The sequence below is a fragment of the Euprymna scolopes genome, chromosome 36 (assembly GCF_053919585.1).
Source record: "Euprymna scolopes isolate OS-2025 chromosome 36, ASM5391958v1, whole genome shotgun sequence".
Taxonomy (NCBI): Eukaryota; Metazoa; Mollusca; class Cephalopoda; order Sepiida; family Sepiolidae; genus Euprymna; species Euprymna scolopes.
Genome location: NC_136517.1, coordinates 85,484,630 through 85,499,042, shown reverse-complemented (window position 1 = coordinate 85,499,042; position 14,413 = coordinate 85,484,630). Strand labels below are relative to the sequence as shown.

The window sequence follows — 14,413 nt, the reverse complement described above, 5'->3', positions numbered from 1 at the left end:
ATTTTATTATACCATATTTCTTCAAACTGAATCATAATTATCAAATTATACTTACGCAGATAGATATGAAAAGTCTTTATTAAAGTTTGTGCCTATTTCTATTCTATGGAGGCCAGGCGCGAACGCAGACCCCACAATTTTATTATAACATCCCTATTTAAGTTAAAACATACTTATCAAACTATCATTATGTACATCTATATCAAAAACACTTGTAAACTTTTTTTTTTTTTTAATTTTTTATTTCCATACTTTGTGGACCAGGCTCGAACGCAGACGCCACAATTTTAATGAACCACCGTTCTGCCAGATCAAACATAGCCATTCCTGTGTCTCGATACATCTTCTATCATTATATGTAATCAGTTTTTTAAAATAGTCAACCATATAGGAGCCTATTCGTGACCAGACACACACACACACACACACACACACACACACACACGTATATTTATAGTTTTATGAATACTTTATTATTTATCTTTCATAATATTAGTCTTTTTTTTTTTTTTTTTCAGATATATTTATTTTCTCTTATTACTGGTTCCAAGTCTTGGCTCGATCTTGTTTCAAACTTCAGCTTCCATTCCTTGGAGAACGCCTGTAAATTTTCAGTCCAAGATAGAACGCTTTTGTAAAATCTTACCTGGTAAGCTTTATCTGTTTATTTTTATTTTTTATTTACTCACATTCATCCCTAGCAAAGCATATAGCCACTTGGATATAAGGGGCTACTGTTTGGGACCATGCTTACGGAAGATAAATAAGATGTTGGGTTATGTTACGTTTAAACTTTTGCATATCAGTACAGACAGAGAAGCAGGTAGCAGGAAGGGAATTCCAAAGTTTAGCTGTTCAAGGGAAGAAACTATTAGAGTAGAAAGCTTTCTGGCATTTTAGGGACCTCAACAGTGAAGAGGTGTGATTTTGTTGCTAAGTGGGTTTGTCGAGGATATGTACATCAAGGGGGCACAAGTATGTTGAGTTCACCAAAGCACATTCCAATAAAATATTTGTAAAACAGGCACAGCGATGCAACATTGCAGCGATGAGGCATGGGTTGAAGCTTAGTTGACAAAGTGGGATATATTAGATTGAAAACTGTGTTAGAAATACTTCGACTAATATTTTATGTGCCTTTGTTCCAGCAAATTTGATATTTTCAATAAAAAATATTGTTTCACCAATAAAATTTGATATTTTCAATAAAATATTTCAAGGAAATAATTCAGGAAAAAAAATTTGCAGAAAAAAAAATTCTGAAAAGAATTTGTAAGGAAATTTCTGAAAACAAAATTCAGAAAAAAAATTGAGGAAATAATTTTTTAAAAAGATTTATGGAAAAAAAAAATTTTTTTTAAAAGAAAAAAAATTTTCAAAGAAAATCTTCAGAAGATAAAAATATTACATTTGTGGTGAGACCGTAATAGAACATTGTTTTTGTGTCAAACGGTTCGGCTATGCTATCCAGATGTTGAAGGAGTACTTACCTTACATAACTGTTGCAAACCCAATTGTTCCCAACTATCGTGAACTGTCTCAAAAACCTGCTGGTGCACCTAAATCTTCCCATAAAATAATCCTAAAAATATATATCCAGTCCTTTTGTTCCCCGTTCATTACCACACCTTCATTAACAATCCCATCTCAGCTTCCTTTTGTGTGCCTTTGTGAACAACTTCCTGCACATTGTTCTGCCGATAAACCCATTTCTTTTATCATACTACTTCCTTTTTTGTTTTTCCCCCACTTTCAACGCTGGGAGGTGGGAAGGTGGGGGAGGGGGGGTTAATGTAAATAGTATCACTTTAAAGTGTAGCATGGCTAAGTACGTCTGATTAGTCGCTGAGTTAAAACATGCTGAATGGCTTGACTGTAGCATGAAAGTTTTTTGTTTGAATCCAAGTTAGCTGTATATGAAACTAAGATTTAAAAATAAAACTATCTAGCGGAACCTGTGGAAATTCTACAGTAGACTCTTACATATGTAATATATTGATGGTGGTATTCTGTGGATTTTATTGTAGCCCTTTTGTTAAAACTACAAAAGTATTTATCTAAGCTAGCAGGGATGCCCGACGTAGCCTGGTCATAAAATATGCGTAAATACAATATTTTAATTTATGCAAAACTTTATTTATTATAGTTCCTTCATCTATAATCAAAACTGAAACCAAAACTTATGAAGAATTCTTAGTAAAATTATTTATTACAAGAAATGGAAGGTCATAACAATTAAACAGCAGTCAATCAGAAGCAAACAAATGTAAGTGTGACACAAAATAACACACACTATTGTATTAATATATAGATGATAATAATAATAATAATAATTCATCCAAACTCCTTCTTGCCAACTCCCGACCACCGACCATTCTCCTTCATTCTCTCTCTCTCTCTCTCTCTCTCTCTCTCTCTCTCTCTCTCTCTCTCTCTCAGCTGTCCCCCCCCCAAAAAAAAACTGCCCTGTGCTTTCCTCTTCATACGTTTTCACAGCAGTAATCCAATATTTTTTTTAATTGCAATATTTTTGATTCATAATGGGGTATGATCCCACACAGTCGGACGATTCTATTTATAAACGATGCTGCTAGGAACTGACGAATCAAATTAATTCACGTTCTGCTACCAACCAATCAGAAACCAGAATTGCTCCATAAATATTAAACCTTTTCTGTAGCAATTTTGCATGTTTTTTTCCGTCTCGACACGGTAAAAATCTTTTGCTCCGTGGAACTGTCTACTGCAAACCAGTCACCTCTCAGGACTTGTGTGGAACAACGAACCATCGGAAACTGTTCTGTCTACTGCAAATCAGTTACCACTCAGGACTTGTGTGGAATAACGAACCATCGGAAACTGTTCTGAAACTAAACATGGCTTACACTTCTAGAATTCTCATATGCAAATTAATGCCATATGTATATTAATAAACCGTCTATAGACAAAAGTTTTTGTTTTCTCCTTTCTTCCTTGATTCCGTGAAGGTCAGATAGTCACGTTTTGCATTACTTTCACCACACTGACTATTATAGAAAGAGGATTGCATCAGAAAGTGGGTGCTTTCTGGAGTAATGGAATGATGCAACCATTACAAAGTGCCATTTCAGGGGTTAGGAGATGGGGGTTTGGGGGGGGGTCCCCCCCAAAAAAAAAATTGGGGGGGGGGCCTTGTGTCACTTATTCATTTCCTGATTCGTCACCAGATGAAGTAGCTGACATTTTATTTGACACCAGTTTATTGTGAAATTGTCATGGTCCTATTGCATAAACATGGCGAAACTGAGGACTTTGTTTTCATTTACTTCCTACTCTTTTCGTAACTGTTTTAAGATAAGATGCTTGTTTGTTGTAAATAAAAGCATTTTACTTTAATTCCGAGAAAAGACGGTTGTATAAAGCTTAGAGATGTCGACTACTGACAAACGGTTGGGTTTCAAATCTCTGCAAAACTCCATCTCAGAACATCTGACTAATAATAAATATTTGTCCAAAATTCTTTTCTTTTTTTTTTTTTTTTTTTTTAATTACATTTTCACCCCAAATAAGGCACATTGCCACTTGTATGTAGGGAGCTACTATCAGGGACATAAGCATCAGGGATACTATGTAGGGAGTTGGGCAGGGAGATGTCAGTCCACGTTACACTTGAACTTCTGCATGTCAGTACAGTATGGGAAGCAGGGACCTGGAAGGGAATTCCAAAATCTAGCAGTTCTGGGGAAGAAATTACTGGAGTAGAAGGCTCTCTTACATCTAGGGATCTCTACTGTAAAGGGGTGGGATTTAGCTGCTTGTCGTGTTTGTAAGGGATATTTACGTCGAAGGGGTACAAGTGCTTGCAGTTCGTCAGAGCATTCACCATTAAAGTATTTGTAGAATAGCCAAAGGAATGCAACATTTCGTCGATGGGACAGCCAACTCCCGACTTCAGCTGTAATCTTCGCCGACCGTTCTTATCTCTAACCCGTTCTTATTATCTCTCAGCTGTCAAAAAAAAAAAACGACTTCGCTGTGCTTTCCTCTTTATACTTTTTCATGGCAGTCATTGTCCTCATATGCAAATTAATAAGCAGTCTATAGACAAAAGTTTTTCTTTTCTCTTTTCTTCTTTGATTCCATCACCCGACAGGATAGACAGAGGTGCCGTCACTTGTGTAAGTCATCGTTTGCATTACTTTCGAAGATATTACCGGCACACGACATGAAAATAAATATATGAAATAAATGAATAAAAAATAAAAATGAACATCATGATTGTGGACTTATTACACTAAATTTAGTTATTGGAATGCAGCCAACCAGCAAGCTTCTTTTTTTTTTCTTTTTATTTTTACAAAGGAGTCACCACTTATCAAGGCCTATAGGCCACTTGAGGATAAGGGTTACTGGGTGTACATAAGTAGTGGAAATTTTGTAAATTGGATTACTTAGGGGGACGGTTCACTAGGAGTATCAGAAGTTGCCATTAAAAAAGGAGTGATTAATAGACTCGCTATCTTTTGAAGCTTATAACAATATGAATAAAGTAATTTAAACCCTAATTTTTTGTTTCAATAAAAGGAGCAAAGACTAAATTTTAAAATAATAAAAGGTTTTATCGAAAAATATACAATGTTATTTTTAATCGGTTTTCTTTAAAAATAATTTCACGAAATTCAACGAATTTTAACTTATGAGTATGTTATGCAAACAAATACTAAAATAAAATAAAAACATGCTGTTTAAATTACCAACCAAATAAAACATTTCTATGAGAAAATCCTGTGGTCAAATTAGGATTTTTAAAAATATATATAAAAAAGATATATTGCTATCATGCACATGTCTTTTTACCGTGTCTTCTCTCTCTCGTGCTAACCACGTCTTATCTTTTTCATGCTGACCATGTCTTCTCTTTTGTGTAAACCATGTATCGTCACTTTTGTGCTAACCACATCTCATCTTCCATGCTAACTACATCTCTAGGGCTGCTGGTTTGTTGATAGGCAAATTAATGCATATCTAACTACTAATCCACAAAAAGGGATCAACTATATAATAATGAAAGAAAAAAAACCCTTAACTTAAATTATTAGAACACAAAAACATCAGCTGTTTACCATATAACTGTTTCAGGAATTTAAAAACAATAGCTATTAAATCTATAACTCTCCAATTTATAATCAACTAATATGGCCATTTTTTTTTTTTCAGCTTTAGAAGAAAATCTTGATTGGAAAACAAGTTGTGAAAAATTATTCAAACATTCCAATTTGATCCTTCCACCCAATCAAATTGTTTGGCTAAAATGCATTCAATTATATGAACAAAAAAGGTAAGGAAGAAAGACATATACTTCAATTATGTGCCCTTATTTTGCCAATCAAATTTGATATTTTCAACAAAAGAATTGTTTTGCTAATCAAATTTGATATTTTCAACAAAAGAATTGTTTTGCCAATCAAATTTGATATTTTCAACAAAAGAATTGTTTTGCCAATCAAATTTGATATTTTCAACAAAAGAATTGTTTTGCCAATCAAATTTGATATTTTCAACAAAAATTGTTTTGCCAATGAAATTTGATATTTTCAACAAAAATTGTTTTGCCAATCAAATTTGATATTTTCAACAAAAGAATTGTTTTGTCAATCAAATTTGATATTTTCAACAAAAATTGTTTTGCCAATCAAATTTGATATTTTCAACAAAAATTGTTTTGCCAATCAAATTTGATATTTTCAACAAAAGAATTGTTTTGCTAATCAAATTTGATATTTTCAACAAAAGAATTGTTTTGCTAATCAAATTTGATATTTTCAACAAAAGAATTGTTTTGCCAATCAAATTTGATATTTTCAACAAAAAAATTGTTTTGCCAATCAAATTTAATATTTTCAGCAAAAAATTGTGTTGCTAATCAAATTTGATATTTTCAACAAAAAAAAATTGTTTTGCCAATGAAATTTGATATTTTCAACAAAAATTGTTTTGCCAATCAAATTTGATATTTTCAACAAAAGAATTGTTTTGCCAATAAAATTTGATATTTTCAACAAAAAAATTGTTTTCAAATCAAATTTGATATTTTCAACAAAAAAAATTGTTTTGCAAATCAAATTTGATATTTTCAACAAAAAATTGTTTTGCCAATCAAATTTAATATTTTCAGCAAAAAATTGCGTTGCTAATCAAATTTGATATTTTCAACAAAAATTGTTTTGCCAATGAAATTTGATATTTTCAACAAAAATTGTTTTGCCAATCAAATTTGATATTTTCAACAAAAGAATTGTTTTGCCAATCAAATTTGATATTTTCAACAAAAATTGTTTTGCCAATCAAATTTGATATTTTCAACAAAAAATTGTTTTGCCAATCAAATTTGATAATGTCAATCAAAAAAATTGTTTTCCAATCAAATTTGATATTTTCAACAAAAAAAATTGTTTTGCAAATCAAATTTGATATTTTCAACAAAAAATTGTTTTGCCAATCAAATTTGATATTTTCAACAAGAACATACTCCATTCACTTGTAGGAGATGTCTCCACACCAGAAAATTTTCCATGACTAACCGTTTCCTTATTCTTACTAACAAAGATGACAAATAAAGCTGTTTTTAAATTTTAAAATGAGATCTCATGTCTTTTATTCTACAATGGTGTGAACGAGTTTCTAAAATTTCTCTCAATAAATTAAAGACTGACCGACGGGATCGAAGCACAAACTTATAGTCTTCTTTATGGGAAACAAACCTGCCACCATCTTGTTTGTAAAACAGCTTGTAAAAAACAAATATTTGAGATTTAAAAAAAAAGAGCATTTAAAGTTTGTTTCCCATAAAGAAGGCTATAAGCCGCTATTTTCTTTAAAACAAAAAAAAATGAGTCAATAACTTTTATTGGCTATGGCAACATTTATTTATTGTATATTTGAATTTGTAGAATAAGATGTCGATGAACGTTGCATATTCGCCATTACGTGGGGAGTCGCCAAAATGTAGTAATGAGAAACAAGAAATCTCGTTCTAACATTTAAAAGCGACTTTATTGGTCATCTTCATTATTAAGAATAAGGAAACGGGTTAGTCGTGGAAAGAGTTTCTGTGTAGAAACGTTGACGATTATACAGGTCTGTTGAAAGGGAGAAGAGTTCATGTATGTTTGTGTCTACAGTAGTAGTGGAAACGTGCGTCACGAATGATTAGAGAATGTCCTACAGCGTGAGAAAGAAAGTTTGTGTGTGTACCGTCTGGAAGTCCGTGTGCAGAGGTAGCCATGTTTGTTTATATTCACATCTTAGTCAAACCCCAGGCCCAAAGGCCGGATGAGTTCTGTTGAGTCCCAAGAGAGGAGTTTAGGGTGACAGGTCCGTTTCACATGGAGTTATTGCCAGTCTAGATCTAGGAAGAAAGCGAGAGCGAGAGAGAGAGAGAGAGAGAGTGAGTCTGTTGCTAGTTTAACTTTTTATAAACCTGGTCACGTGATTGAGAGCTGGCTTCTGATTGGACAAGACTGGAAAAATGTATTCACAATCTCCAGCTGTGAGAATTCGCTTCTACTCATGTGCATCTGCTACACCTCTTTCTGGAGTTATTGCCAGTTCAAAAACACAAAAAAATGAGCCAGTAACTTTTATTGGCTATGGCAACATTTATTTAATGGATATTTGAATTTGTAGAATAAGATGTCGACAAATGTTGCATATTCACTATTACGATGGGAATCACGAAAATGTATAATGAGAAAAGAAATTGTAGAAGATCATGTTGGTGATATTCTCGATGTATGACCAAACGAAATAATCTAGCAAATTCAAATCAGGGGAGGAGGGTGCCAGTGAGAGAGAAGTACAAAGTCATAGCATTCCTTCTGAAGCCAAAATTCTAACATTTAAAAACAGCTTTATTGGTTATCTTTGTTAGTAAGAATAAAGAAACGGGTTAGTTGTGGAAAGTTTTCCTGTGTGGAAATGTAAATTAAAGATTAGACAGGCTTGTTGAAAGAGATAAATGTTCATGTGTGCATGTTTGAAGTTATGGCCCTTGCCATGATGTATTATCTGTCTCCTTAAAGTTAGAAATAGAAACGTGTGTCGTGAAAGATTACAGACAGTACTGTAGGATGAGAACGTGTGTGTACCGAATTGAAGTCCGTGTGTTTAGACAGCCAATATGATATTAATGCAGATGTACCCAGGGATCGATCCTTAGCCCTTTATTATTCCTGCTTTTTATAAATGCTCTCTCTGATGCAATTGCATATGAGATGGGTCTAGAATAAGAAGACGAGAAGTCTCATTCTAACATTTAAAAACAGCTTTATTGATTACTAGCGAGGGGTACCCGGCGTTGCCCGGGTGTTTTTCGGGGTATGTGAAAAAAACCCGAAGCGGTGACGACGCGCAGTTGGAAAATAGTAAAGTGTTAAAATAAAAACAGGTGCGTCTTTTTGATTGATGTGACGGCGATAGGTATTCAGCAGTTACGATTTTGTGCGGGACAGTTTTGAATAAATCGGTTTGTTTGTTTTTAAAAACCTGCTCCCTGTTTATTAGGAGGAGCGAAATGAAAGCTACAGTCTGATATGACGAAGTCGACATTGAACAAACGTTACTTAGCTCTCTTGAGATAACTGGCTTTCGGCCTGTGATTAGCGTCGAGTTTCGCTTTTTTTATACCGAAAAGCGAATGTAACGCGTGCCGATGCGGGAAATGTGGAATAATTAACGTTTGAAAGTCAATAAAATTAAATAGACAGGCGAGCTCTGTGGGTAACTCTGAGATATTACAATTTATAGATGATATAAAAAGTTTTAAGAAGTTGTGAACCGAGCAAGCGCTTCTTTGAAAGAAGCCTTTTGTGGACATCGAGGAAAAGCGAACATACATACACACATACATTTTCGCTTTTATATATATAGATTTTCATTAGTATGACTTGTATAAAGAAAGGGTTAGTCGTGAGAAGTGTTCCTGTGTGGAGATAGAGATTAAAGATTGAAACAGAAAAGAGTTCCTGTGTGTGTGTGTGTGTGTGTGTTGAAGTTATGGTTCGTGTGTGTGTGTGTGTGCGTTGAAGTTATGGTTCGTGTGTGTGTGTGTGCGTTGAAGTTATGGTTCGTGTGTGTGTGTGTTGAAGTTATGGTTCGTGTGTGTGTGCATTGAAGTTATGGTTCGTGTGTGTGTGCGTTGAAGTTATGGTTCATGTGTGTGTGCGTTGAAGTTATGGTTCGTGTGTGTGTGTTGAAGTTATGGTTCGTGTGTGTGTGCGTTGAAGTTATGGTTCATGTGTGTGTGCGTTGAAGTTATGGTTCGTGTGTGTGTGCATTGAAGTTATGGTTCGTGTGTGTGTGCATTGAAGTTATAGTTCGTGTGTGTATGCGTTGAAGTTATGGTTCATGTGTGTGTGCGTTGAAGTTATGGTTCGTGTGTGTGTGTTGAAGTTATGGTTCGTGAGTGTGTGCATTGAAGTTATGGTTCGTGTGTGCGTGTGTTGAAGTTATGGTTCGTAGCCATGATAGATTATTTGTCTCCTTAATGCTAGTATTAGAAACGTGCAGCCAGAAAGATTAGAGACAATACATTAGGATGAAAAAGAGAGTGTATGTGTGTACTGTGTGTGTGGACAGCCATGTTGGTTTGTTTGTATTCACGTCTTGATCAAACCCAAGCCCAATTTTGGAACTTTCTTCCTTCCAAGAGCTTCTAATACTTATACTGTAATATATACTTCTGTGTTGGCATCCTTTCCTCTTCTGCTAAGAGTACACCAAATTTAATGACTCACAAGCAGTAAGGCAGTACTGCCATTGTTAGTAAACAGCTACTTTTGTACCAACAATAAATACATTTTGTACTGAAATCAATATTTTATATTGAAATCAATACTTGTATATTGAAATCAATACTTTTATATTGAAATCAATACTTTTATATTGAAATCAATATTTTTATATTGAAATCAATATTTTTATAATGAAATCAATATTTTTATATTGAAATCAATATTTTTATATTGAAATCAATATTTTTTATTGAAATCAATACTTTTATATTGAAATCAATACTTTCATATTAAAATCAATACTTTTATATCAAAATCAATATTTTTATACTAAAATCAATATTTTTATGCTAAAATCAATACTTTTGTATCGAAAGCAATACTTTTATATTGAAATCAATACTTTTTATTGAAATCAATATTTTTGTGTTGAAATCAATATTTTTGTGCCAAATTCAATATTTTTCTATTGAAACTAATACTTTTTGTACTTGCTTTCTCTTGAAGGTTCGGTCTTTTTGTCACGCTGATTCTACCACAAATTGAACATGCCTTACGGAGAATATTTTGTACGGTCAACAAATGCAGCCAGAGAATGCTCACAGCTGAAGTAAGACATCCTCTTATTAATAAATCGCCATCTGTCTGTCTGTCTATGCAATTCTCTATCTATATAAAAGCCAAGTACGTCCAAGGATGGAATTCTGTTGCCATATCTGGGCAGGAGCTGTTAAAAACAGCCTTTCCTGCCTTGACAGAGTACAAAATAGACTTCGTGGCTTAGTGGGGGATGCCCTTTTCTCTACCCTGCAACCAAATCAAATTCTCGTAAATATTTAAACAATAAAAAATTCAAATCAAATTCTCGTAAATATTTAAACCCCAAAATTTGTTGCCCTAAAGAAATCAACATTACAATTTTATTTTAAAACTTTTATTGAAAAAAAAATCAATTCAGGTAACTTGATTATGTAGTAGAGCTGACATCTATTCAATGTAGCCGCCTTCAGCCTCAATTCAGATCTGGAACTGGGAGCATGCCTTTTCCACAATGAGTCCGGCTGCCACACTCAGGGTCTGCCAGCAGCCACCTGATTACATCAGGGGATCACGACACTCTTCAGCACATCCAGATACATTTTGGTGTTTGCTTTTAAGCCAACTTCGAAGATGTGAGATGGCATCAATAAAAGCTTGTAGTATTGTTTTCTTTAGGGGGGACAATTTTATCGTTCCACACTATAGTAGCCCCTTATGTCTAAGTGGTACTGCGCCTAAAAAAATAATTAATAAACATAAAAAATTTTTTTAATGACTTAAGATATCTCAGTAATGGCATACATACAAGGCGTGTTCCAAAAGAAATGCCTCCAATTTTTTTACTCCACCTGAATGGATCAGATTGCATTGTTATGATGACTGAACTGGTGCATTTATGATATGAAACTTTAATCTTTCTGTTACAGATATTGACTGTGTGAAACTCTAAGAAAGCATCTCCTGTCATGGGCATGCATCAGAAGCAGAGATGCGTCATTGAATTCCTGGCAAAAGTGCATTAAGAATGGTGGTGACTATGTAGAAAAATAAATTCTGGAGCACAAAAGGTTGAATATTTCAATGGTACCACTTCCGTTTTCGTAATTCTTCAACGTTTTGACTTTAAAAAAAAAAAAAAAAAATAGGAGGATTCACTTTTGGAAGGACCCTCGTAGAAAGAGCTTGAAAATCTGAGAAAGAATATTTTTTAATTTTTTTAAATCTGACACGTTTGGATATTTTAAACACTTTACGGCCACATGTTTTAATGTTTCTGTGCATTTTTTAGATGGTGATTGATATGTTTCATTTGGATGTTTCTGAATTCTGATTTTATCTTGTTGTGTGTTGTTATTACAATGTTTTGGTCAATGTAACCTCCGACCTTCTTCAGATGTATCTTGACAATATCTCTTATTGGTGAACTAGCCTGGGTGCTTGGAGGTGCCTGTTGAGCAAAAAAAAAAAAGAATGTAGTAGGCAGACAGACTTGAACCCATCACATGAAGGCGGAAAAGAAAGTGAAAGGAAACCTGACGTCTTACCCCTACTCCATGATACAACTGGAAGTTCAGAATTTTGAAATTAGTAAAGTTGTTCCAACTGATACGATGACTTGCAAAAATGGTGACGCAAAAAGAAACGATCCTCCTTGTAGAAAAATGCCCCGTTAAGGGTGAAAGAAATTAATGTTTTTAGCCAATTTTTCAATATTTGTTGTCCGAAGGGTAGAGCTTCAAAATGAATACTGATCTCTTAAAAATCTAATTTAATATTAATTCAAGTCTATTAATTTGATATTAATTTAATATTAATTCAAGTCTATTAATTTGATATTAATTTAATATTAATTCAAGTCCATTAATTTGATATCAATTTAATATTAATTCAAGTCCATTAATTTGATATTAATTTAATATTAATTCAAGTCCATTAATTTGATATTAATTTAATATTAATTCAAGTCTATTAATTTGATATTAATTTAATATTAATTCAAGTCCATTAATTTGATATTAATTTAATATTAATTCAAGTCCATTAATTTGATATTAATTTAATATTAATTCAAGTCCATTAATTTGATATTAATTTAATATTAATTCAAGTCCATTAATTTAATATTAATTTAATATTAATTCAAGTCCATTAATTTGATATTAATTTAATATTAATTCAAGTCCATTAATTTAATATTAATTTAATATTAATTCAAGTCCATTAATTTCATATTAATTTAATATTAATTCAAGTCCATTAATTTAATATTAATTTAATATTAATTCAAGTCCATTAATTTGATATTAATTTAATATTAATTCAAGTCCATTAATTTAATATTAATTTAATATTAATTCAAGTCAATTAATTTCATATTAATTTAATATTAATTCAAATCTATTACTTTGATATTAATTTAATATTAATTCAAGTCCATTAATTTCATATTAATTTAATATTAATTCAAGTCCATTAATTTGATATCAATTTAATATTAATTCAAGTCCATTAATTTGATATTAATTTAATATTAATTCAAGTCTATTAATTTGACATCAATTTAATATTAATTCAAGTCCATTAATTTGATATCAATTTAATATTAATTCAAGTCCATTAATTTGATATTAATTTAATATTAATTCAAGTCCATTAATTTGATATCAATTTAATATTAATTCAAGTCCATTAATTTGATATCAATTTAATATTAATTCAAGTCCATTAATTTGATATTAATTTAATATTAATTCAAGTCCATTAATTTGATATTAATTTAATATTAATTTTTCTGATTGTTCAGATTATTCATGTTAACACCTAAGATAAAAACAATAATCCGAAAAATCCAAACTATATATATATATATATATATATATATATATATATATATATATATTTCCCGGTATTAAATGTGACATTAAATTCACCCATATATGGAGTAATGTCTGTCACATTTGGGCTGGTGCATCTGCTACTAGTCTCTCACTCCTTGACAAGGTTCAAAAGATAGTCGCAAACCTGATAGGCCCTGAACTGGCATCTAAGCTTCAGCCTCTGTCCCATCGACGAAATGTTGCATCCCTCTGCCTTTTCTACAAGTATTTTAGTGGTGACTGCTTTGACGAACTGCAATCATTTGTGCCCCCTCGACGTGAGCACCCTCGACAAACCCGACAGGCTGCTAAATCCCACCCCCACACTGTAGAGATCCCTAGATGTAAAAGATCTTTCTACTCCAATAGTTTCTTTCCCAGAACTGCTAGACTTTGGAATTCCATTCCAGGTCCCTGCTTCCCCAACAGTACTGACGTGCAGAAGTTCAAGTGTAATGTGAACCGACATCTTGCTGGCCAAATCCCTATATAGTACCCCAGTAGTTGTTGCCCCTGATAGTAGCCCCCTACACCAACGTGGCAGTTTGCCTTGTTTGGGGGTAAAAATGTAATTAAAAAAAAAAATCCTTAAGAAAAAAATGACGTAAAAAAATGGAAAGAAACCGAGACATGTGCATGCGAGTATTATGTTTTTTCTAAACCGTTAACTTCTTGGAAGTAAAAAAAAAAAAAAAATACTGAAGCTGAGATCGAAACCAAAACCTAAAGGCAGTGAGTCAAGTGTGATAATCATTAGCCCAACTGAACACGATCTCCAAAAAGTGTTTCCAAACCTTCTTATTCTAAACATAATATGAACAATTAGTGCATGCGCAGTCGTGAAACAGTTAACAAACAGATAAAAATCCAACAACCTCCACCAATTTTCCAATTTTTCCCCTTAGCAACCCTTTTTTCCGAATGAAAATGGATTAAATAGTTTTCCACGTATTTGAAGTCCCTATATACCAAATTTCAAGTCAGTACATCAAAAATTCATTAAGTATATAGGTTGAGAAGTATCCTCACACACACATTCTCACTTTTATATATATATATATATATATATATATATATATATATATATATATACGTGTGTGTGTGTTTATTACATTTTTTACACTACTTTTTTAAATAAAAATGTTATGTCTTTGTTTAAAGATTAAGCAATGAAATTTGTCATGAATGTATTTTTTGCAAGGGCTTGGGATATTCCACCCAAAATTT

The 14,413-nt window shown here is 32.5% G+C and overlaps 2 protein-coding genes across 8 annotated transcripts in view; one reads left to right on the top strand and one right to left on the bottom strand.

Moving 5' to 3' along the window:
* The window catches only part of LOC145260655 (endoplasmic reticulum membrane-associated RNA degradation protein-like), a 90,792-nt gene that overhangs the window by 34,565 nt on the left and 41,814 nt on the right, over positions 1–14,413 (top strand). For all 6 annotated transcript variants that reach the window (XM_080118995.1, XM_080118993.1, XM_080118997.1 and 3 more), the window contains 3 exons: positions 519–649; positions 5,197–5,317; positions 10,278–10,380. In XM_080118995.1, coding sequence (XP_079975121.1) covers positions 519–649; positions 5,197–5,317; positions 10,278–10,380 — 355 coding nt within the window. The remainder of the gene's footprint in view (positions 1–518; positions 650–5,196; positions 5,318–10,277; positions 10,381–14,413) is intronic.
* LOC145260656 (WD repeat-containing protein 26-like) overlaps positions 10,966–14,413 on the bottom strand; it is a 250,775-nt gene continuing 247,327 nt past the window's right edge. Inside the window, exon 15 of one of the 2 annotated variants that reach the window (XM_080119000.1) lies at positions 10,966–11,044. In XM_080119000.1, the coding sequence (XP_079975126.1) occupies positions 11,029–11,044 (16 nt within the window). In that variant the 3' untranslated portion in view covers positions 10,966–11,028. Of the gene's footprint in view, positions 11,045–11,631; positions 11,758–14,413 lie in introns of those variants that run through there. The other variant, XM_080118999.1, reaches the window with a different exon arrangement.